Source organism: Thalassophryne amazonica, chromosome 2, assembly GCF_902500255.1.
Source record: "Thalassophryne amazonica chromosome 2, fThaAma1.1, whole genome shotgun sequence".
Lineage (NCBI taxonomy): Eukaryota > Metazoa > Chordata > Actinopteri > Batrachoidiformes > Batrachoididae > Thalassophryne > Thalassophryne amazonica.
In genome coordinates this window covers 133,818,058-133,841,639 of record NC_047104.1, presented here as the reverse complement: position 1 = coordinate 133,841,639, position 23,582 = coordinate 133,818,058, and the positions used below count along the sequence as shown (strand labels likewise).

General features: G+C 44.3%; 1 protein-coding gene across 3 annotated transcripts in view; it reads left to right on the top strand.

The window, feature by feature from the left end:
• drd4b (dopamine receptor D4b) overlaps nucleotides 1-23,582 on the top strand; it is a 64,664-nt gene that overhangs the window by 12,002 nt on the left and 29,080 nt on the right. For 2 of the 3 annotated variants that reach the window (XM_034193955.1, XM_034193965.1), the window contains exons 2-3: nucleotides 9,868-9,980; nucleotides 13,046-13,641. In XM_034193955.1, coding sequence (XP_034049846.1) covers nucleotides 9,868-9,980; nucleotides 13,046-13,641 — 709 coding nt within the window. The remainder of the gene's footprint in view (nucleotides 1-9,867; nucleotides 9,981-13,045; nucleotides 13,642-23,582) is intronic. The other variant, XM_034193973.1, reaches the window with a different exon arrangement.

Here is a 23,582-nt window from a genome sequence, read left to right as displayed (position 1 = left end):
GACAGACAGACAGACAGACAGACAGACAGACAGACAGACAGACAGACAGACAGACAGACAGACAGACAGACAGACAGACAGACAGACAGACAGACAGACAGACAGACACACAGACAGACAGACAGACAGACAGACAGACAGACAGACAGACAGACAGACAGACAGACAGACAGACAGACAGACAGACAGACAGACCGACCGACCGACCGACCGACCGACCGACCTGAACCGACCGAACCGACCCTACCGACCGACCGACCGACGACCGACCGACCGACCGACCGACCGACCGACCGACCGAACGACCGACCGACCGACCGACCGACCGACCGACCGACCGACCGACCGACCGACCGACCGACCGACCGACCGACCGACCGACCGACCGACCGACAGACAGACAGACAGACAGACAGACAGACAGACAGACAGACAGACAGACAGACAGACAGACAGACAGACAGACAGACAGACAGACAGACAGACAGACAGACAGACAGACAGACAGACAGACCGACCGACCGACCGACCGACCGACCGACCGACCGACCGACCGACCGACCGACCGACCGACCGACCGACCGACCGACCGACCGACCGACCGACCGACCGACCGACCGACAGACCGACCGACCGACCGACCGACCGAAGAGGGAAATGCAAGACATCCAGCAGCTTGCACATTAGACAAGACACACAAATAAGATTAAATAAATAAAAGAAAATAGACCACTCAATAAAAACCACTAACTAAACTAAAAATAAAATTTGGTCAGCATCCAGTCTCACAGAATATAACGGAGGAGTAAATATAGTGTAATAATGCAGTAATAAGGAGGTAGTGCAGATGTAAACAGTACACAATATATAACAATATAACAGTGTAGGTTGTGCAAAGAAGTAAACAGTGTAAACATTGTTGGTAGTGCAAAAAAATGTTTTTACTTTTACTAATAGCCCAATTTCATAGCCTTAAGAGTGCGCATAGCATGAATGCTTGGTCTTGTTGGATTTGTGAGAATCTACTGAATCTACTGGTACCTTGTTTCCCATGTAACAATAAGAAATATACTCAAGACCTGGATTAATCTTTTTAGTCACATAACACTACTATTATTCTGAACACTACTGTATTTACCTGGGGGAATCACATAATGAATATTTTATTTTCCTTTTAATGCCATCTTCAGAAGAAAGCATGTGTGCACACAAGGTTTTGAAATGAACAGAAATGCCTTTTCACCTTGCAGGATGCGTGCACACGGGCAGTGCACCCTAACACCTGTAAGATGTCTTGTAAATCACTACAGAGGTGTTATCTGGTTTCAAAAACACCATTTATAGATTTAAAAGTGTTTATTTCTCACTAACTTTTACAAAATATGTGAGAAACAGACTTACACGTATAGAGAAATAAGCTGTTTCAGACCATTTTCTGCCATCTCATTTATTTTGTTTGAGCAAGCAGCCACGATGAGGACACCATTGTGCCTTTCCCTACTCTGACTGGATGTCGCTATGTGCTTCCCAGCATCCCTCGCACAAGTCAGGGGAAGAAGCTCACACATGATCTTTGACATTGTTGTGGTCGCTGCCAATTGTAGTTCAAGGCCATCTGTTTGTTTGACATTTTTCCCTTCAGGGGAACTATTTATTAATTTTTTTCAGACAGTGCAAATTTTGATCATATTGGCAATGAACCCCGTATTTAAAGCCTAATAACTAAAATTATAGTGGTGCCAAAGAAAATTCGTTTCATGACTTAAATCTAAAAAAAAAAAAAGACTGCTCATCTTACAAATCTCTTAAAGGTGTATTGTCAGTTTATTTGCTTCTTATCTCATTCTGTTGGAGTGGTAACATTACAAGCAGAAATCTGACTTAAAGGTGCTAAATACTCAGAGAATTAATGATTCTATGTTTTGTTTTTTGAATTTATTATTTTTATTTTTTCACTGTGACATTTTTTTTTCAAGTTAAATGTACAAACATTTCGAGTAATTTTCAAAAACATTTTAACAGACAAAAAACATTAATGGGTGAACAATTTTAAATGACAATATATTATGGTTCCTTTTTGATTGTAGGAGAAAATCATAATGGTAAAGTAGAATTTTGGGCATTGGGGGCCCTGTCTGCTGCGGCCTTCACCCACTTTACCTCAATTCGGATGATGGACTGCTTCAAGTTTAGTGCAAAGAAACAATCTCAAATGTATATGTGTTGTCTTTAATTCTGATGTGTGCCATTATTATGGTAAACAAGTAATAATTCTGGATTAATTGCTGTATCTTGTCTGAGGTAATTGGAGTGTAAACGTAATTTCGTTGTTGTTGCACTTGTGTAATGACAATGACAGTAAATCTCATCTCTCATCTCTCTCTTCTCATCTCTCTCAGTTTGCACTCAGAGTGCATACACCCTCTGGAGTTATTCTGCCAAAAAGTATTCTACGCAACACCAAAATCCCCAAGAGCAAGTCCAAGGTCAAGGTCAAGGTCCAGGCTTGAAACTTCAAGGCAAAGACATAAAAAAAGGATCATAGACAGACAGAGGTTCCAACATTCCGTTGTTTACATTGTGTGTGAGTTTGTGCAGCTGATCAGGCTGCTTACTCGTCCCTCGTGATGAAAGACACATATTCTGCAAACCATGTGCAGAGCTGCAGACTCAAGGTATTAAATTTTGTTCAAACAGGAATCATGTAAACAACATGTAATGACATCATGGCATTCCAATTAGAATCAAAAGGGGAAACTGACAATACTGAGGGAAAAAATGTCATTATTTGGAATGTGGGCAAGTGGTTTACTGTTTAATCAAATTTTATAAATTTAAGACAAGTTCCAGCTAATGACCATGGAATGTAAATTGCAGAAGCATTTGATCATCTATCCATCCATCCGTTTTCTCTACCCAAAATTCCTCCATGTCTTCTGTTTTTCTTGTGGAAGTGTTACAGTGCCACATATCGGCCTGGCACATACAACCCCTGGCAAAAATTATGGAATCACCGGCCTCGGAGGATGTTCATTCAGTTGTTTAATTTTGTAGGAAAAAAAGCAGATCACAGACATGACACAAAACTAAAGTCATTTCAAATGGCAACTATCTGGCTTTAAGAAACACTATAAGAAATCAGGAAAAAAAATTGTGGCAGTCAGTAACGGTTACTTTTTTAGACCAAGCAGAGGGAAAAAAATATGGACTCACTCAATTCTGAGGAATAAATTATGGAATCACCCTGTAAATTTTCATCCCCAAAACTAACACCTGCATCATATCAGATCTGCTCATTAGTCTGCATCTAAAAAGGAGTGACCACACCTTGGAGAGCTGTTGCACCAAGTGGACTGACATGAATCATCGCTCCAACACGAGAGATGTCAATTGAAACAAAGGAGAGGATTATCAAACTCTTAAAAGAGGGTAAATCATCACGCAATGTTGCAAAAGATGTTGGTTGTTCATAGTCAGTTGTGTCTAAACTCTGGACCAAATACAAACAACATGGGAAGGTTGTTAAAGGCAAACATACTGGTAGACCAAGGAAGACATCAAAGCATCAAGACAGAAAACTTAAAGCAATATGTCTCAAAAATTGAAAATGCACAACAAAACAAATGAGGAACGAATGGGAGGAAACTGGAGTCAACGTCTGTGACTGAAGTGTAAGAAACTGCCTAAAGGAAATGGGATTTACATACAGAAAAGCTAAACAAAAGCCATCATTAACACCTAAACAGAAAAAAACAAGGTTACAAGGGCTAAGGAAAAGCAATCGTGGACTGTGGATGACTGGATGAAAGTCATATTCAGTGATGAATCTCGAATCTGCATTGGGCAAGGTGATGCTGCTGGAACGTTTGTTTGGTGCCGTTCCAGTGAGATTTACAAAGATGACTGCCTGAAGAGAACATGTAAATTTCCACAGTCATTGATGATATGGGGCTGCATGTCAGGTAAAGGCACTGGGGAGATGGCTGTCATTACATCATCAACAAATGCACAAGTTTACGTTGATATTTTGGACACTTTTCTTATCCCATGAATTGAAAGGATGTTTGGGGATGATGAAATCATTTTTCAAGATGATAATGCATCTTGCCATAGAGCAAAAACTGTGAAAACATTCCTTGCAAAAAGACACATAGGGTCAATGTCATGGCCTGCAAATAGTCTGGATCTTTATACAATTGAAAATCTTTGGAAGTTGAAGAAAGTTGGAGCCAGATTGATGAAGAGTACTGTTTGTCACTCATTAAGTCCATGCCTCAGAGACTGCAAGCTGTTATAAAAGCCAGAAGTGGTGCAACAAAATACTAGTGATGTGTTGGAGCGTTCTTTTGTTTTTCATGATTCCATAATTTCTTCCTCAGAATTTAGTGATTCCATATTTTTTTCCCTCTGCTTGGTCTAAAAAAGTAACCGTTACTGACTGCCACAATTTTTTTTCCTGATTTCTTATAGTGTGTCTTATAGCCAGAAAGTTGCCATTTGAAATGACTTTAGTTTTGTGTCATGTCTGTGATCTGCTTTTTTTCTACAAAATTAAACAACTGAATGAACATCCTCCGAGGCCAGTGATTCCATAATTTTTGCCAGGGGTTGTATACTACAGCATTTTCAGCCGTCTTCAGTGGTTTTGTGTGTACTTAGATATTTCTTCAAACAGTGTCATGTTTGTGATATTCATGGACAGGATATCGAGGCGTAGTCAGGGAGAGGAGGGTCTTCAGTTTGGTGGGCTCAGTGTCTCATCACTGCTTTTTGCAGATGATGTGGTCCTGTTGGCTTCATTGGCCTGTGACCTCTAATACTCACTGGATCGGTTCACAGCCGAGTGTGAAGCAGCTGGGATGAGAATCAGCACCTCTAAATCTGAGGCTATGGTTCTCAGCAGGAAACCAATGGATTGCCTACTCCGGGTAGGGAATGTGGTCTTGCCCCAATTGAAGGAGTTCAAGTACCTCAGGATTTTGTACACAAGTGAGGGGAAATGGAGTGTGAGATTGGTGCAGCAGGGACAGTATTGCATTCGCTCTACCATACTGTTGTGACAAAAAGGGAGCTGAGCCAAAAGGCGAAGCTCTCATTCTACCAGTCAGTCTTCGTTCCTACTCTCACCTATGGTCATGAGGGTTGGGTAATGACAGAAAGAACTAGACTGCGGGCACAAGCGACCAAAATGGGCTTCCTTGGGAGGGTGGCTGGTGTCTCCCTTGGAGTTAAGGTGAGAAGCTCGGTCATCTGTGGGGAGCTCGGAGTAGAGCCGCTGCTCCTTCACGTTGAAAGAAGTCAGCTGAGTTGGTTTGGGCATCTGGTAAGGATGCTCCCTGGGCACCTCCCAAGGGAGGTGTGCCAGGCACATCCATCTGGGAGGAAGTAAGTAAGCTTTATTTATATAGCACTTTTCACAGACCAAGGTCACAAAGTGCTTCACATGATATAAATAAACAATAAAAGACAACACATACAAATATAAAAACAGTCAAATAATTGAAAATAAAATGCCAGTTTAAAAAAATGTGTCTTTAGTTGCTGTCTAAAAGCATCCACAGAATCCGGAGAGCGAAGGGAACAGGGAAGCTCATTCCAGAGGCAAGATGCCACAATTTTAAATGATCTATCCCCTCGAGTTTTGAAACAAGTACGGGGAACCATCAGCAGGTTCTGATTGGAAGACCTCAAGCTCCTGCTGGAAACATAAAGCTGGATCAGGTCCTTAATGTATTCCGGTGCCTGCCCATGTAAAGCTCTAAAGGTCAGCACTAGGATTTTGTCATTTATCCTGTAAAAAAGAAGGAGCCAATGTAGAAACTTAAGGATAGGAGTATTCTCTTGTGGGTGCGGGTAAGAAGTCGAGCAGCAGAGTTTTGCACTACCTGCAGGCGGGCCACCTCTTTCTTATTGAGGCATGTGAAGAGACTGTTACAATAATCAAGTTGCAAGGAAACAAATGCATGTACAACATCTCTAGCTCATTAAAAACCATCATTTTGCGTAATTTAGAAATGTTCGAAATTTGAACAAAACAATTCTTAACGAGCTGCTTAGTGTGATTTTCCAAAGTCATCCCTCCATCCAAAATGACACCCAGGTTATACAGGCTGCCTTTAACAGAGCAGCTCAGATTACCAAGGTGATGCTTAATGACAGACATAGCACTATCTGGAGCTATAATCGAAGTCTCAGTCTTATTAGAATTCAACTGCAGGCTGTTCTCAGTAAGCCATTCTGTAATTTTGGCAAGTCAACTAATGACAGAACAGAATTTCTGGGCTTCAGTTGTCTTAAAAGAGCAGTACAGCTGCAAGTCATCGGCATACAGATGGTAGGACACATCACAGAACTGCTGGATCAACTTGCCAAGAGGAAGGATATACAGCAGGAACAAAATTGGACCCAGGACTGAGCCCTGCGGCACACCCCACAAAAGATCAGCAGATTCAGACATCACATTGTTCACAGACAGACCAAAAGTTGTACCAACCAAGTAAGAGCCAGACCCCAAGAACACCCAGGACTAGGTGGAGAGATTATATCTCCACACTGGCCTAGGAATGACTTGGGATCCCCAGTCAGAGGTGGTCAATGTGGCCCAGGAAAGGGAAACTTGGAGTTCCCTGCTAGAGCAGCTGACAGCGCGACCCGATCCCAGATAAGCAGTTGAAGATGAGTGAGTGAGTCACTGAGCGCTATGAGATGCTATGAGATGACATGAGATTTATTGTCATTGTCATTACACAAGTGCAACAACAATGAAATTACGTTTACACTCCAATTACCTCAGACAAGATACAGCAATTAATCCACAAATATTACTTGTTTACCGTAATAATGGCACACATCAGAATTAAAGACAACACATATACATTTGAGATTGTTTCTTTGCACTAAACTTGAAGAAGTCCATCATCCGAATTGAGGTAAAGTGGGTGAAGGCCGCAGTAGGCAGGGCCCGCACCGCCCAGCTTGGGGGATTGAAGGCTGCAGCAGTAAAAACAGCACTGCCTTCAAAGTGGCAGGGAGGAAGCCAGGGTGAGGGGGGTGGACAGACACGGGGGGGGGCGTAATAGGGATGGAAGGAGGGAGACATGCGTCGTGTGCGGATGAATTAAGTTTCTGTCAGTTTCTGTCCGTGTGTGTAAAGTCTGAGTTCCATGTTTATGGAACTCTTTTTGAAAACAACAAAGAAAAAGCTTGTATCAGGAAACTTTCATTTCCATGTGGTCAAGGCCTTAGGGTTTGAACCTGCAAGGACAAGGCATCCAAGAACAAGGCCATGGCCAGGAAAAAATGTGCCTTCAGGCAAAAATTGCAAATTAAGACACTACAACTATCAATCAACAGAGGACAGCAGTTTTGTGGCATCATATGGCAGACAGAATCCTGTGTGTTACAGGATATGTATAAATCTCTGTGATGTCACAAACCCAGTTCTAATGTACCTGGAAAGAGAGAAAAGGAAAACCTACAATGTTATTTAAGAAATAAATAAAAGATTTCAATTAAAATATGGATCTGCCCCAGAATCTCTTTATTTGACAAACAAATTTTAGTCATGGCTATCCTTGAATTTTGTTTTTCTCTTGTACAGAAACAGAAAAAAAAAACATACAAATGTTTACATGAATTAGTGCGTATACACACACGTGGATCTAATCCCATCAGCACTCAGAAGTAAACCACAGTAGGTCCTGATTAGTACAACCCCAATTCCAAATAAGTTGGGACGTTGTGTAAAATGTAAATAACAACAGAATACCATGATTTGCAAATCCTCTTCAACCTATATTCAACTGAATACACCAGAAAGACAAGATATTTAATGTTCAAACTGATAAACCATTTTGAAATGGATGCCTGCAACATGTTTCAAAAAAGCCGGGACAGTGGTATGTTCACCACTGTGTTACATCACTTTTCCTTCTAACAACACTCAATAAGCATTTGGGAACTGAGGACACTAATTGCTAAAGCTTTGTAGGTGGAATTCTTTCCCATTCTTGCTTGATGTATGATTTCAGTTGTTCAACAGTCCGGGGTCTCCTTTGTCATATTTTGCACTTCATAATGCGCCACACATTTTTAATGGGCGACAGGTCTGGACTGCAGGCAGGCCACTCTAGTACCTGCACTCTTTTACTACAAAGCCACGCTGTTGTAACACGTGCAGAATGTGTCTTGGCATCGTCTTGCTGAAATAAGCAGGGACGTCCTTGAAAAAGACGTTGCTTGGATGGCAGCATGTGTTGCTCCAAAACCTGGATGTACCTTTCAGCATTGATGGTGCCATCACAGATGTGTAAGTTGCCCATGCCATGAGCACTAACACACCCCCATACCATCACAGATGCTGGCTTTTGAACTTTGCGCTGGTACACAGTCTGGATGATCTTTTTCCTCTTTTGTCTGGAGGACATGACATCCATGAGTTCCACAAACAATTTGAAACGTGGACTCATCAGACCACAACACACTTTTCCACTTTGCGTCTGTCCATTTCAAATGAGCTCGGGCCCAGAGAAGGTGGCAGTGTTTCTGGATGTTGTTGATGTATGGCATTCGCTTTGCATGGTAGAGTTTTAACTTGCACTTGTAGATGTAGCAACGAACTGTGTTAACTGACAATGGTTTTCTGAAGTGTTCCTGAGCCCACTCGGTAAGATCCTTTACATAATGATGCCGGTTTTTAATGCAGTGCCGCCTGAGGGATCGAAGGTCACGGGCATTCAATGTTGGGTTTCGGCCTTGCCGCTTACATGTAAAAAGTTCTCCAGATTCTCTGAATCTTCTGATGATATTATGAACTGTAGATGATGGAATGCCTAAATTCCTTCCAATTGAACTTTGAGAAACATTGTTCTTAAACTGTTGGACTGTTTTTTCACACAGCTGTTCACAAAGTGGTGCTCTTTGCCCCATCTTTGCTTGTGAATGGCTGAGCCTTTTGGGGATGCTCCTTTTATATCCAATCATGACACTCACCTGTTTCCAATTAGGTGTTCCTTGAGCATTCATCAACTTTCCCAGTCTTTTGTTGCCCCGTCCCAACTTTTTTGAAACGTGTTGCAGGTATCCATTTCAAGATGAGCAAATATTTGCACAAAAACAATGAAGTGTATCAGTTTGAACATTAAATATCTTGTCTTTGTGGTGTATTCAATTGAATATAGGTTGAAGAGGATTTTCAAATCATTGTATTCTGTTTTTATTTACATTTTACACAATGTCCTAACTTCACTGGAATTGGGGTTGTACTTTGCTGGGAACACCAGGAGGTGTAAGCATGTTTCTCCATGTGGAACTGAAGGTGTGTGTCAGGAAGGACATTTCCCAAATCCTGAAATCCTGATCTGTACTGGATCCACTGTGGCAGTTGGAAGCAAAAAATAAAATAAATATAATGTGTGCATGCATGCAAACAATCAGCACTTCCAGCTTCAAAGTATTCCAGCTATGGGCCGACATTAATAACTATTTTTAACACATTTAAATAACATACAGGCTGTACACTTTGTGTTACAAGGAAGCACAACCTGTCTGCTGGTCTACACACTGAGGCTTCCCCTTTTAAGTCTTTCTTAATTAGCCTCATACGTGATCTCGTTGCCTGTTGTTGCAGCCGCTTAATCTACTGAGGGATGATACCGGTGGTTTGTTCTCATTTGAATCTCGCTCTTGTTTCCCTGATCAAAGGTCAGGAGAGCTGAGTGTGCATGCACAGACAGCTTTGTGTTTCAACTCAGGAATGTTTGCGTCAGTGTGATGTGGTGCAAATGCAAGAGGATTAGAAATATTTAGACTGAGGCTCAAATCTGGGGCAGCTAATGAGTTGGTGTTTGCATGTTTCTGTGTGTCCAGTTTCAGGGTGGCGTTTGGACCCTGAACACGGTGATGTGTGATGGCCTGATGACCATGGATGTGATGCTGTGCACCGCATCCATATTCAACCTGTGTGCCATCAGTGTGGACAGGTATGTGTGACTCAGGGAGAAACCGTCATCATCTCTCCTCAGTTCAGTGCTTAGAAGTTGGAGTTACAGGGACATTTTCCAACAAAACTCCTGCGGTGGGCAGTGACGACACACGTTTGTCAGTAACATTAAGAATAGGATTCAAATTCTATCTATAACCAAACTCACAATGAACGGTCTTTGTACTGGAAACCCTCAATTCAACACTTGAAAATCCTGCTCAGAACTGAAGCAATGAATCAGTATGATTTTTGCACAAAAGAAAAAATAATACAAGTGAAGCAACACGCAACGGCGTGAAGCTCGCTCATGGTCCACTGTGGCCCAAACAGGAAGTGGGAAATTCTTAATCCACAGTGAAACAGGAAATGTGGATTGACAGATGAGATCCCATGGAATCTTGCGGGAACTCAGTGGCAAGCTCACACTCAAACAGAAAGTGCCAAATTTTCAGTCACAGTGAAACAGGAAATGTCAAATGTTGAACACTTTTTCTTTTTTCAAAAGAGTAATGTCTAATGCCGCGTTCACACCGGGCACGACCAGACGCTACATATTCGCATTGGTCGCGTGGCGACGGACGCGCCACCATCGCCCGGTGTGTCACTCTGCTTTCGCTGAGAAAATTCACCCCAGTGCATCATCAAATAGGAGGAGCTTCCATTCCGCTTGTCAGCTCCGGTTGTCAGTCAAGTTAACATGACGGACCTTGATCACATAGAGCGAGTTGTTGTGGAAAGCTGAGACGTTCCCAATTCGGGGAGTATCATTATTTGCTGCAGTAGCTGCATCTGGATGACGGCCGCTTTCAGCGGTCCTTCCGCCTCTGCAGGACCCAGTTTGAGGACCTCCTGTCCCGTTCATGTGCGCACATGTATACAATAAAAAAAAAAAAAAAAACCCTCTGCTCCCCCTGCTGCAGGGCTGCTACTCGCTCCAAAAACTCTGTCATAATTGTGTTTAGAAACCAGTCAGCATTTGTTTTATTATACATCTGTGTAGTTAATTAATAAAATAATCTTCACAGACGATTCGCTCTTGCGCGCACGTAAGAAAAAAAAAAAACTCCACTGCTTGCTGTGGGGCTGCTGCTTGCTCCAAAAACTCTGTCATAATTGCGAAATAAAGGACAAAAGGAACATAAGTCCTCCTTACAGGCTGGCTACCAGAGACAGGACATGTTCACATCCAACTCAGTCAAACACCAGACATCTCCACGTCACTACATATTCAGTCCCTGATTGGTCATCGCGGCATGACAAGAGGAAAAAGTTCAGATTTTTCAACTTGGGGAGGAGGGCAACACGACGTGACGCGACGCAATATCACGCCACAAAAGCGCCAATCACTCAAAATCACTTCACTCGCGTCGCTTCATTCGCATCCATCGCGTCGCGCTGCTTGGCTTGGCACCAAAACGCCTCCTTCCATAGGGATTACATGGCAACCTGTCGCTCGCGTCGCACCCAGTGTGAACGCGGCATTAGGGGTATTTGTGCCAAATTTGGTACTTGTGTCACCATTTGAAGGATTGTTTCAGTTATCTGCTGCACTAATAAGCCAACAGTGCTAACCACTAAACCAACCAGCTGCCTGTGATTAATTATGTAATCCACTGAAATACAATTTCAATTTTACTTAATTCAATTTATTACATTTATATAGCGCCAAATCACAACAAAGCCGGGTGCAAGGTGTTTCACACAAGTAAGGTCTAACTTTTCCAACCCCTAGAGCAGGAGTGGCCAAGTTCGGTCCTCGAGAGCCACCTTCCTGACACTCTTAGTTGTCTCCCTGCTCCAACACACCTGAATCCAATGAAAGGCTCATTAAAAGTCTGCTAATGAGTCTTTCATTGGATTCACGTGTGTTGGAGCAGGGAGACAACTAAGAGTGTCAGGAAGGTGGCTCTCGAGGACCAAACTTGGCCACCCCTGCCCTAGATCAAGCACACAGGTGACAGCGGTAATGAAAAAGACCCTCGGGTGATTTGAGGAAGATACCTCAAGCAGACCAGACTGGAGGAGTGACCCACTGAACTAGGCTATTCTAACAGTTACAAGGTTTTTACAAAGTTTTACACAGCTGAAGAAACATAAAACAGGAATGAAAAGAGGAAAAAAGAGGAAATGTATTACTATTAGATTACATTCAGTTACTGAAAATGACACGGATCACACTAAAATCAAAAGTATCTCAGAACATAATTCAAAACAAATTCAAAACAAATTCCTCAAATTCGCAATGTTTACATTATGGTGGTGCACATTTTTAAACTCATAATGATGGCGATAAATCTGCCTTTTTTTTTTTCTTTTTTTTTTAAGTGGCACAAATGCCCCTCCCATCTGTGTTGCATGGATCTGGCTGTCTCCGACCACCAAGCCATCCTGTTTTCCGTCCCTGTGCCCCTCCCTAAGCAGCCCACAAAAAGGTCCATCACATACAGGAATACAAAATGTGTGTTCATACCTACGCTGGCTAACATCCTTGCAACCAACATCGCTATCCACCCCTCCAACCACACTGTCGATGGCCTGGTGGAGCACTACAACAGCACCCTCACACTCAGCCTGGACGCTGTTGCTCCACTTGTCACCAAAACGGTCTCTTACGCCCGCTCCGCTCCCCTGGTTTACCCCAGATTTGCGGAGGCTCAAGCCACTGGTTTCCTGGATGGCAACCACCCAAGCAAACAACTAGTCCATTCCCACATATCTAAAATAACCACCATATCTACCAGAGCCAGGTGAAACATGGGTGCCCCCTTGGGCTTCTCCAGCTACTGGGGTTCTCAACTCTCAGCTACCTGTGTGTTGGATCATACACAGAGAAATGGGCTACATGGTCAAAATGTCAATGCTAATGCTCCCTCAGTACACTTATTAGTGCACCAATAACTGTGTCACATGTACATTTTATGTGTTTTGTTGTTGCATAGAACTGTTGACATGAAATACATATAATAAATCTTTCCACAGTTTTCGATTTAGATATCCCAATTACACTGTTGTGACTGTTTGAATACCATGCTGAAATTACAGAGCTCTTCTTCTTATTTGCAGATTCATTGCAGTGTCCATACCACTAAATTACAACCGTAAGCATGTGGACCAACGTCAGCTCATCCTACTGGTGGCCACGTGGTTGCTTGCTCTGGCCGTGGCCTCACCGGTCATCTTTGGCATCAATAATGTGCCAAACCGTGACCCCAGTGAGTGCAAGCTCGAGGACAACAATTACGTGGTTTATTCCTCTGTCTGTTCCTTCTTCATTCCATGCCCCATAATGGTACTGCTCTACTTTGGTGTTTTTCGTGGGTTGCGGCGCTGGGAAGAGGCACGTAAAGCCAAACTGCGCAGCAGTATCGAGGCCTGCAGGAAGCTGCAGCATGCAGCCGTGGCCACCGCCCTCCCTCCTCTGACGGGCACAATCCCCGGGCCTCTTCCCATGCCTCTGCCCAGGATCATCGAGAGGGACTTAGCACAGTCTCGGCTAGATGATACAGATGACTACATTCAGCAGGAGATTCCATATCCGCGGCAGTACAGAGAAAACTCAGTCCCCACAATCACTTTCAACCAACAGCTGCACAAGAAGAAGCGAGCAAAGATCAACAGCAGAGAAAGGAAAGCTATGAAGGTTCTGCCTGTTGTGGTGGGTGAGTGGTACTCCTACTCTCAGTGTTCTCCCATCATTGTCCGTATTCCACATGAGCAAAAATTTTAAAAAGATTCAAGGTTACACCTGAGGAGGCTTACATGATCACCAGCATTCATGATCACTCCTGCTTGAGCGTCTCTGTTTGCACTATGGTTTTCCCTGTCACTCCAAGCACTGGTGTTGTCCTGATCCCGTAGGCCCTGAAATGATTCGAGAGTCCCTTGTTGGCCATGGAACCCTGCTCTCTGTGTGTCCCTGCAACAGTGGCCTTAAACAATTACAGTCAAACTTGTTTCACTGAAATTGTTGCTTGTGTTTTGAAAATATCACCGGATAGACAAAAAGATACAGCCATGGCCATTACAATAACCTCTTTCCTCCTTGCTGAAATGATAAAGAGACAGAGGAGGCACGACGGAGAGATGAACACAAACAGCACTAGACTGAGTGTACACACTGAAACCTCAGAATAATCCCAAACACTAAGCTAATGAAGCACAACAAGACAATCACACCAACAGGATCATGATTGTCTTCAGACTAGCGTCACCGACTCTACTACTGGACATCACACGTCCTACATGTTTTCCAACTCTCTCTGCTCTACCCACTCTTAATTACCTACTGCTAATTAAGTCAAGTGTGCTCAGCCAGTCAAGAGCTTGGAAACACCAGACTTGACTATTCAGCTGCATTTGCATCAGGCAGACTTTGAAAACATGCAGGGCAGGTGATCTCCAAGAGCAGGGTTGGTGGTCCCTGGTCTCAACAGACAGCACAGTGGATTAGTGGTTAGCATTGTTGCCTCAAAGCAAGAAGGTCGTCATCATCATCATCATCAATTTTATTTATATAGCGCCAAATCACAACAAACAGTTGCCCCAAGGTGCTTTATATTGTAAGGCAAGGCCATACAATAATTACGTAAAAACCCCAACGGTCAAAACGACTCCCTGTGAGCAAGCACTTGGCGACAGTGGGAAGAAAAAACTCCCTTTTAACAGGAAGAAACCTCCAGCAGAACCAGGCTCAGGGAGGGGCAGTCTTCTGCTGGGACTGGTTGGGGCTGAGGGAGAGAACCAAGAAAAAGACATGCTGTGGAGGGGAGCAGAGATCAATCACTAATGATTAAATGCAGAGTGGTGCATACAGAGCAAAAAGAGAAAGAAACAGTGCATCATGGGAACCCCCCAGCAGTCTACGTCTATAGCAGCATAACTAAGGGATGGTTCAGGGTCACCTGATCCAGCCCTAACTATAAGCTTTAGCAAAAAGGAAAGTTTTAAGCCTAATCTTAAAAGTAGAGAGGGTGTCTGTCTCCCTGATCCGAATTGGGAGCTGGTTCCACAGGAGAGGAGCCTGAAAGCTGAAGGCTCTGCCTCCCATTCTACTCTTACAAACCCTAGGAACTACAAGTAAGCCTGCAGTCTGAGAGCGAAGCGCTCTATTGGGGTGATATGGTGCTATGAGATCCCTAAGCTAAGATGGGACCTGATTATTCAAAACCTTATAAGTAAGAAGAAGAATTTTAAATTCTATTCTAGAATTATCAGGAAGCCAATGAAGAGAGGCCAATATGGGTGAGATATGCTCTCTCCTTCTAGTCCCCGTTAGTACTCTAGCTGCAGCATTTTGAATTAACTGAAGGCTTTTCAGGGAAGTTTTAGGACAACCTGATAATAATGAATTACAATAGTCCAGCCTAGAGGAAATAAATGCATGAATTAGTTTTTCAGCATCACTCTGAGACAAGACCTTTCTAATTTTAGAGATATTGCGTAAATGCAAAAAAGCATATTTGTTTAATATGCGCTTTGAATGACATATCCTGATCAAAAATGACTCCAAGATTTCTCACAGTATTACTAGAGGTCAGGGTAATGCCATCCAGAGTAAGGATCTGGTTAGACACCATGTTTCTAAGATTTGTGGGGCCAAGTACAATAACTTCAGTTTTATCTGAGTTTAAAAGCAGGAAATTAGAGGTCATCCATGTCTTTATGTCTGTAAGACAATCCTGTAGTTTAGCTAATTGGTGTGTGTCCTCTGGCTTCATGGATAGATAAAGCTGGGTATCATCTGCGTAACAATGAAAATTTAAGCAATGCCGTCTAATAATACTGCCTAAGGGAAGCATGTATAAAGTGAATAAAATTGGTCCTAGCACAGAACCTTGTGGAACTCCATAATTAACCTTAGTCTGTGAAGAAGATTCCCCATTTACATGAACAAATTGTAATCTATTAGATAAATATGATTCAAACCACCGCAGCGCAGTGCCTTTAATACCTATGGCATGCTCTAATCTCTGTAATAAAATTTTATGGTCAACAGTATCAAAAGCAGCACTGAGGTCTAACAGAACAAGCACAGAGATGAGTCCACTGTCTGAGGCCATAAGATAATTTGTAACCTTCACTAATGCTGTTTCTGTACTATGATGAATTCTAAAATGGGTTCATTTCCCACCTGTGGCCTTTCTGTGTGGAGTTTGTATGTTCTCCCCATGTTTGTGTGGGTTTCCTCCGGGTGCTCTGCGGTTTCCTCCCACATTTAAAAGACATTCAGGTTAGGTGAATTGGAAACTTTATAATGTCCAGGGCTCCCTTGCATCTCAATGGGACTAACATGGTTAAATGAAGGTTAAAATTTAATTAGAATTAAACACTACAGTTAAATTGTAGTTATGTGTTTAAAATGAATTAATCAGTAATACTTTTCTTTTTTTAACCCCTCAAATTACATTATAGTCACAACATAATACATCTGACATAAAGGGCATATTTATAATGCTTCTTTCTGATGCATTCACAGAGCTCTGGTATTGTTATGTGTCGGACGCAGCTCGGAGAACCGACCAGCGTTTGAAGGACCCAGTATAAAATAAGCAGAGCACGGTATAAAGGCTAACTGAATTTAATACATAACAGTGATGTGATACAAAACAACAAAAGAGTGTGCGGTCTGGCATGGTGGTGATACGGTGCGCTCCCAGCAGTGCTAACGGTCCGGAGCCAGAAGCCGTTCGGACCCAAGGACCCCGCCGACACCCCCCAGGTGGCCGCAACAAACCGAGTCTGTGAAAGAAGGAACCATTATGTGAGTCCACACTCTACACACAGAGAGACCACTCAAAGGTGTACATAAACAGCAAACACTTCCTGGCTTAATTACTAATCAGCTTCCCAACCTGCAGGCATGGAACATCCAGTTCACAAAACTCCACTGCAGTGGAAGCCGATACATGACTAACGTACAGCTCAATATAATAAGGTGTGAGGGACACCACATTTACTGACTGTATAAACGTTAGTCACAAAATCTAACGTACCTCAGGAAGTGTGCTGACGAGCGTGAGACCTCACCCCCTCCTCTTTCACAGACCGTGCATCAAACCCTGGACGTTCTCTGCATCCACTGATGATGAGATGGCTCCCGAGACGACAATCTCACCCGTCTGGTCACAAGGTCGAGTCTCTGGCAAATACACACTGTATACTCCAGTCTTAAATGCCACCATGTTCCAATCCATATAGATGCACCACAGCTGTGAGTCCTGACGAGCCGCAGGTGATCAGGGTGAGGTCCTGATAACCTCAGCAACACAGCCACTCAGTCCCAAATGCAAGCCACCTGGAAGGAAAAACAAAAGACAGAAACAAAAAGGCAGCCAGGCCCCCCAGCCATACAACAGTACCCCACCCTCACGGGAAGCCTCCCGGCGACCACACAAACCTGGCCCAGGAGAAACACCCCCCTCCAGGGACCATGGCTGGAAACCGCATCTGCATTCGTCTTCCAACAGAATGGTTGATGTCCTCTCCTCTGGCTGCATCCTTGCCTTTGTTTCAGTCAGTCAATTAGCACAGGTGTGGCCAGGAGTTCTTAAACCTGTGCGGTCAGCCTTTATCCAACCATGTGCGGTCATTAGTCATAAAAAAAAAAAAGACAAACACAAACAACCAAACCACCCCCCCTCCCCAGGGGACCGTCCCATCAAACCCCGGGAAGAGGAGAAAAGAAAAACCCCAAACTTAAGCTTACAAATAAAAGTGCTAAACCCCCCCCCCCCCCCCCAAACGACATGTAGGGACCAACACCCCCCAGAGGACTTCCCGCCAGCTCCAGGAGTAATAACCACAGCCGAGGTCCCTCTGGGATCCAACGTCACCCACGGGGACTCCCAGCGCCTCCCAGAGGACCACTCGTCAACCCCAGGAGACGCCTCCTCTCATGACCAACGGACCCAGCCCCGGCCGTCTATGGCTAGATGGACCCACAGCCCTTTCCCCCCCAGAGGACACCACAGTCAAACCCTGAGGGTGGAAACTGGGGGGAAAAACAAGAAGAGAGAAAAAAAAAACATACAAACAAAACAACCCCAACCCCACCCCCTTGGCGCAGTGGAAACTGGAAGCACGTCCAGTGTCACCAATCGTGACTATACCCCAGAAGCCAACCGGGAGGAGTGGAACAGCGGTTATGGCAAACGGCACAAAACGGTGCCACTCCTCCGACTTCTACACCAGCCACTAGCTGCGGGTATATCCCACTGCCCCAAACCTCAGCCACGCCGATGGCAGACGGCCAAAGGCGTGCTGAAGCCGGAGGTGGAACAGGGAATCAAAAAACACCCCCCCCCCCCCCAGGTGCAGTGGTTACCCGGGAAACGCCCAGTATAACCAAACTGCACCACTCCAGCAACGCCGACACTACGGCTCACCCGGCTGGAGCCAGAGGAGAAGAGAGGGAAGAAAAAGAAAATACCCCAAACCCCCCCCCCCCCCCTCCCGGGTGCAGAGGCTACCTGGGAAATGCCCAGCACAACCAAACTGCACCCCTCCAGCAACGCCGACACTGCGGCTCACCCGGCTGGAGTCAGAGGAGAAGAGAGGGCATAACAAAAACAAACAAAAAAAAAGAAAAAAAAACCAAGTACCACCCCATCACCCCCCAGGGGACCGTCCCATCAAACCCTGGGGAGGTGAAACAAAAAGAAATAAAAAGAAAGACTAACAGACCAACATACAATTGTTTGGGTCCTTTTTTTTTTTTTTTCTTCTTAGACAGGCTGCAGGGTCACAACCCCAGACACAAACAGTGGAAAAAAAAAAAAATCCCACACAAAAACCAACTCAAAAAACACCCACACGAAATGAACTAACACAAAACAAATCAGTGACGTATACCGTTAAGCTCAAACAAATCGAACACACCTGTTCTAACTTAAGAGCTTAACGGTAATGTGACTAAGTCACCAAAAGAGGGAGCCAAAGTGCTAAAAATGAAAAAAACCCCTTTGGTGACAGAAAACAAACGAGCTGCATCTCCGTGCGCAGCTGTGTGCAACACACAACCAAAATGTGCTCAACTAAATAACGCCGGAGCTGATACAACAGACGCAGTAGTTATCTTTATCCGGGGAAACGGGGCTACAACTGTAACACAGGAAGCTCAGCGACCCGTGCCACAGAGCTCTGCCGTGCGCGTGCGCCCATTACAGACACACTCTTGCAGCTCCCGTTTAAACCTCTTATCCGGTCGGAGCGTGACGCGAAGCCGTCGCCAGTCACACTCCACCACGACCCACGGATAAGGCACAACATAGGAACACGGCTGCAAGAGAGCACAAATCAGTATTCAGCAATGGGTCTCAAACACGCACCATCCGGGCGGAGAGCACCCGCAACTGATCCGGATAACTACTGAACGTCTGCTGCCGCCTTCCCGGCGCGTTACCGTCTCTGCTACCGCTGGGTCCGTGATGTTTGGCCAGAGACTACTGTTATGTGTCGGACGCAGCTCGGAGAACCGACCAGCGTTTGAAGGACCCAGTATAAAATAAGCAGAGCACGGTATAAAGGCTAACTGAATTTAATACATAACAGTGATGTGATACAAAACAACAAAAGAGTGTGCGGTCTGGCGTGGTGGTGATACGGTGCGCTCCCAGCAGCGCTAACGGTCCGGAGCCAGAAGCCGTTCGGACCCAAGGACCCCGCCGACACCCCCCAGGTGGCCGCAACAAACCGAGTCTGTGAAAGAAGGAACCATTATGTGAGTCCACACTCTACACACAGAGAGACCACTCAAAGGTGTACATAAACAGCAAACACTTCCTGGCTTAATTACTAATCAGCTTCCCAACCTGCAGGCATGGAACATCCAGTTCACAAAACTCCAGTGCAGTGGAAGCCGATACATGACTAACGTACAGCTCAATATAATAAGGTGTGAGGGACACCACATTTACTGACTGTATAAACTTTAGTCACAAAATCTAACGTACCTCAAGAAGTGTGCTGACGAGCGTGAGACCTCACCCCCTCCTCTTTCACAGACCGTGCATCAAACCCTGGACGTTCTCTGCATCCACTGATGATGAGATGGCTCCCGAGATGACGATCTCACCCGTCTGGTCACAAGGTCGAGTCTCTGGCAAATACACACTGTATACTCCAGTCTTAAATGCCACCATGTTCCAATCCATATAGATGCACCACAGCTGTGAGTCCTGACGAGCCGCAGGTGATCAGGGTGAGGTCCTGATAACCTCAGCAACACAGCCACTCAGTCCCAAATGCAAGCCACCTGGAAGGAAAAACAAAAGACAGAAACAAAAAGGCAGACAGGCCCCCCAGCCATACAACAGGTATAATACATTTGAGAGTCAGATATTAGAAACAATTGGTTTATGGCAAAAATCAATTGTATTGGTGGGAGGGGTCTTTGTGCCCTCCTGAGGTGGCACTGTGTATGCCCTGCAGTGTTGGTCCCTGGGTATTGATGATTCATTGTGCCATCCTCACCGGCTGGAGGGTTTTCCTGTCTGAAGCTGTGCAGTTGCCATATTGTTTGGTGTGCTGAGAGTTTGCAGATTGACAAGTGAAAGTTGTTCATAAATGTTAATTAATGTTTTTTGGAAATTCTGGCTTTAAATGGATGTTTTGTGGATTTTGTTTTTTTTTTGTTTGTTGTTGTCTTTTGTTTGTTTATTTTTTTTTTTTTGTGGTACTCCAGACAATTTTGTTGTGATTTGGTGCTATATAAATGAAAAATGAAAATATTCCATCAATGTGGCCAAAGTGACAGCCAGGGTTATTTTGAAAAATCTTGCTTACTGACGTGAGGGTTCAGTTCCATCATTTGGCTAACAAGAAACTGATTTTTGGGTTAAGCCGACCCAAAAATCACTTCTGTTCAGTTTCGCTGTGCTTTGTTGTAGATCAAATTAATAAATATACATTCAGACCATTTTCTGGCAATGTGACCTAACATGAATTTACATATTTATTTCAACTCCAAAGAATGTTTTATTAAAAAATGAAAAAGTAAAAAAATGAAAAAAAAAATGTTTCGCTACTTTCACTGTATAATAGCTGAGTTACCTGTTCTACGCACGGGTAATAGAGAAGAATTTTAGCCATGTCCTTTTATATTTCATGTCACTTTAGTTAAGGTGTAGTAAGTTGCATTGTATTGTGTGCATGTTGTCGTCATTAATTTTCATAGAGCAATTTGTGACATTCATGAGACTCAAGTGGATGATGATAAAAAGGTGATAGCATGTCATATCACTGCAATGCTCTGGCATGCTGTACACAGCAGGTACATTTAAATGGAAAAAAAAATGTGCACTATAACTAGCACACACAGCACGCTGGCCTGCTCGGGTTAACGTGCACCCTAGTAAGTAAAGTGTGATGCTTTCTACCTGACCTGAGTACCACGTGAACTGCGAAAATAAGGGTTCCAATGAGTGGGTCGTGATCTAATATATAAAGCTGAGCTGTGTGTGTGTGTGTGTGTGTGTGTGTGTGTGTGTGTGTGTGTGTGTGTGTGTGTGTGTGTGTGTGTGTGTGTGTGTGTGTGTGTGTGTGTGTGTGTGTGTGTGTGTGTTCGTGCACGTATGCTTTCAATGTAAGGGCCCCACTGACCTCCCCTGTGTGTATATATACGAGGGCTGTCAATAAAGTAACGGTCCTTTTTATTTTTTTCAAAAACTATATGGATTTCATTCATATGTTTTTACGTCAGACATGCTTGAACCCTCGTGCGCATGCGTGAGTTTTTCCACGCCTGTCGGTGACGTCATTCGCCTGTGAGCACTCCTTGTGGGAGGAGTCGTCCAGCCCCTCGTCGGAATTCCTTTGTCTGAGAAGTTGCTGAGAGACTGGCGCGTTGTTTGATCAAAATTTTTTCTAAACCTGTGAGACACATCGAAGTGGACACGGTTCGAAAAATTAAGCTGGTTTTCAGTGAAAATTTTAACGGCTGATGAGAGATTTTGAGGTGATTCTGTCACTTTAAGGACTTCCCACGGTGCGAGACGTCGCTCAGCGCTCTCAGCCGCCGTCGTCAGCCTGTTCAAGCTGAAAACCTCCACATTTCAGGCTCTATTGATCCAGGACGTCGTGAGAGAACAGAGAAGTTTCAGAAGAAGTCGGTTTCAGCATTTTATCCGGATATTCCACTGTTAAAGGAGATTTTTTTAATGAAAGACGTGCGGATGGGTCCGCGCGTCGGGACGCAGCCGCCGCGATGCTCCGCCACAGGAAAAACACCTCTGTTGGAAGCCTTAAGGACAAGTTGGAACATGTCCTGCCTGTTAAACAATTTCTCATATACTCACTCCACTGAAAGCCATCAAAAGCCACCTGGATTTTACAAATGGTTATCAACACGGAGGTGTTTTTCCTGTGCCACCGCACCGCGTCGGCTGCGTCCCGACACGCGGATCCGTCCGCACGTCTTTCATTAAAAAAAATCTCCTTTAACAGTGGAATATCCGGATAAAATGCTGAAACCGACTTCTTCTGAAACTTCTCTGTTCTCTCACGACGTCCTGGATCAATAGAGCCTGAAATGTGGAGGTTTTCAGCTTGAACAGGCTGACGACGGCGGCTGAGAGCGCTGAGCGACGTCTCGCACCGTGGGAAGTCCTTAAAGCGACAGAATCACCTCAAAATCTCTCATCAGCCGTTAAAATTTTCACTGAAAACCAGCTTAATTTTTCGAACCATGTCCACTTCGATGTGTCTCACAGGTTTAGAAAAAATTTTGATCAAACAACGCGCCAGTCTCTCAGCAACTTCTCAGACAAAGGAATTCCGACGAGGGGCTGGACGACTCCTCCCACAAGGAGTGCTCACAGGCGAATGACGTCACCGACAGGCGTGGAAAAACTCACGCATGCGCACGAGGGTTCAAGCATGTCTGACGTAAAAACATATGAATGAAATCCATATAGTTTTTGAAAAAAATAAAAAGGACCCTTACTTTATTGACAGCCCTCGTATATATATATATATATATATATATATATATATATATATATATATATATATCCCTCCCACCAGGCAGGGTGGTATGTGAGTTCCTGGAGCGCTCAGATCAGTTTGAGGGTTCAGCACAGTGTCTTAGCTGTTCCTAGGACTGCACTCTTCTGGACATAGACCACTGGAATCTGCTGGAGCCATTCTTCCAATTTGGGTGTTACAGCTCCTATAGTGTTCCTATTACCACTGGGGCCACTTTGGACTTTACCTTCCACATCTGCTCCAGTTGCTCCTTCAGCCCTTGGTACTTGCTCCTTCTTTCAGATGTTGCTGTCAGCTGGGATTGAGATATCGATCACAACAGCAGTTTTCTTGCACTTGTCAACCACCACTATGTCTGATTGGTAGGCCAGCAGCTGCTTCTCTGTCTGGAATTTGAAGTCCCACAAGACCTTAGCCCTGTCGTTCTCAATCACCTTTGGTGGCATCACCCATCAGGATTTTGGGATTTCTAATCTGTATGCACAGATGTTCCTGTACACGATTCCTGACACTTGGTTGTGCCTCTCAGTGTATGCTTAGAGGCACAGCCTGCAACTTGGGTCCTGCCGGCTGTAGTAGACTCCTGCTTTTATGGATCTGGTGCTTAGGGCTTGTTCTT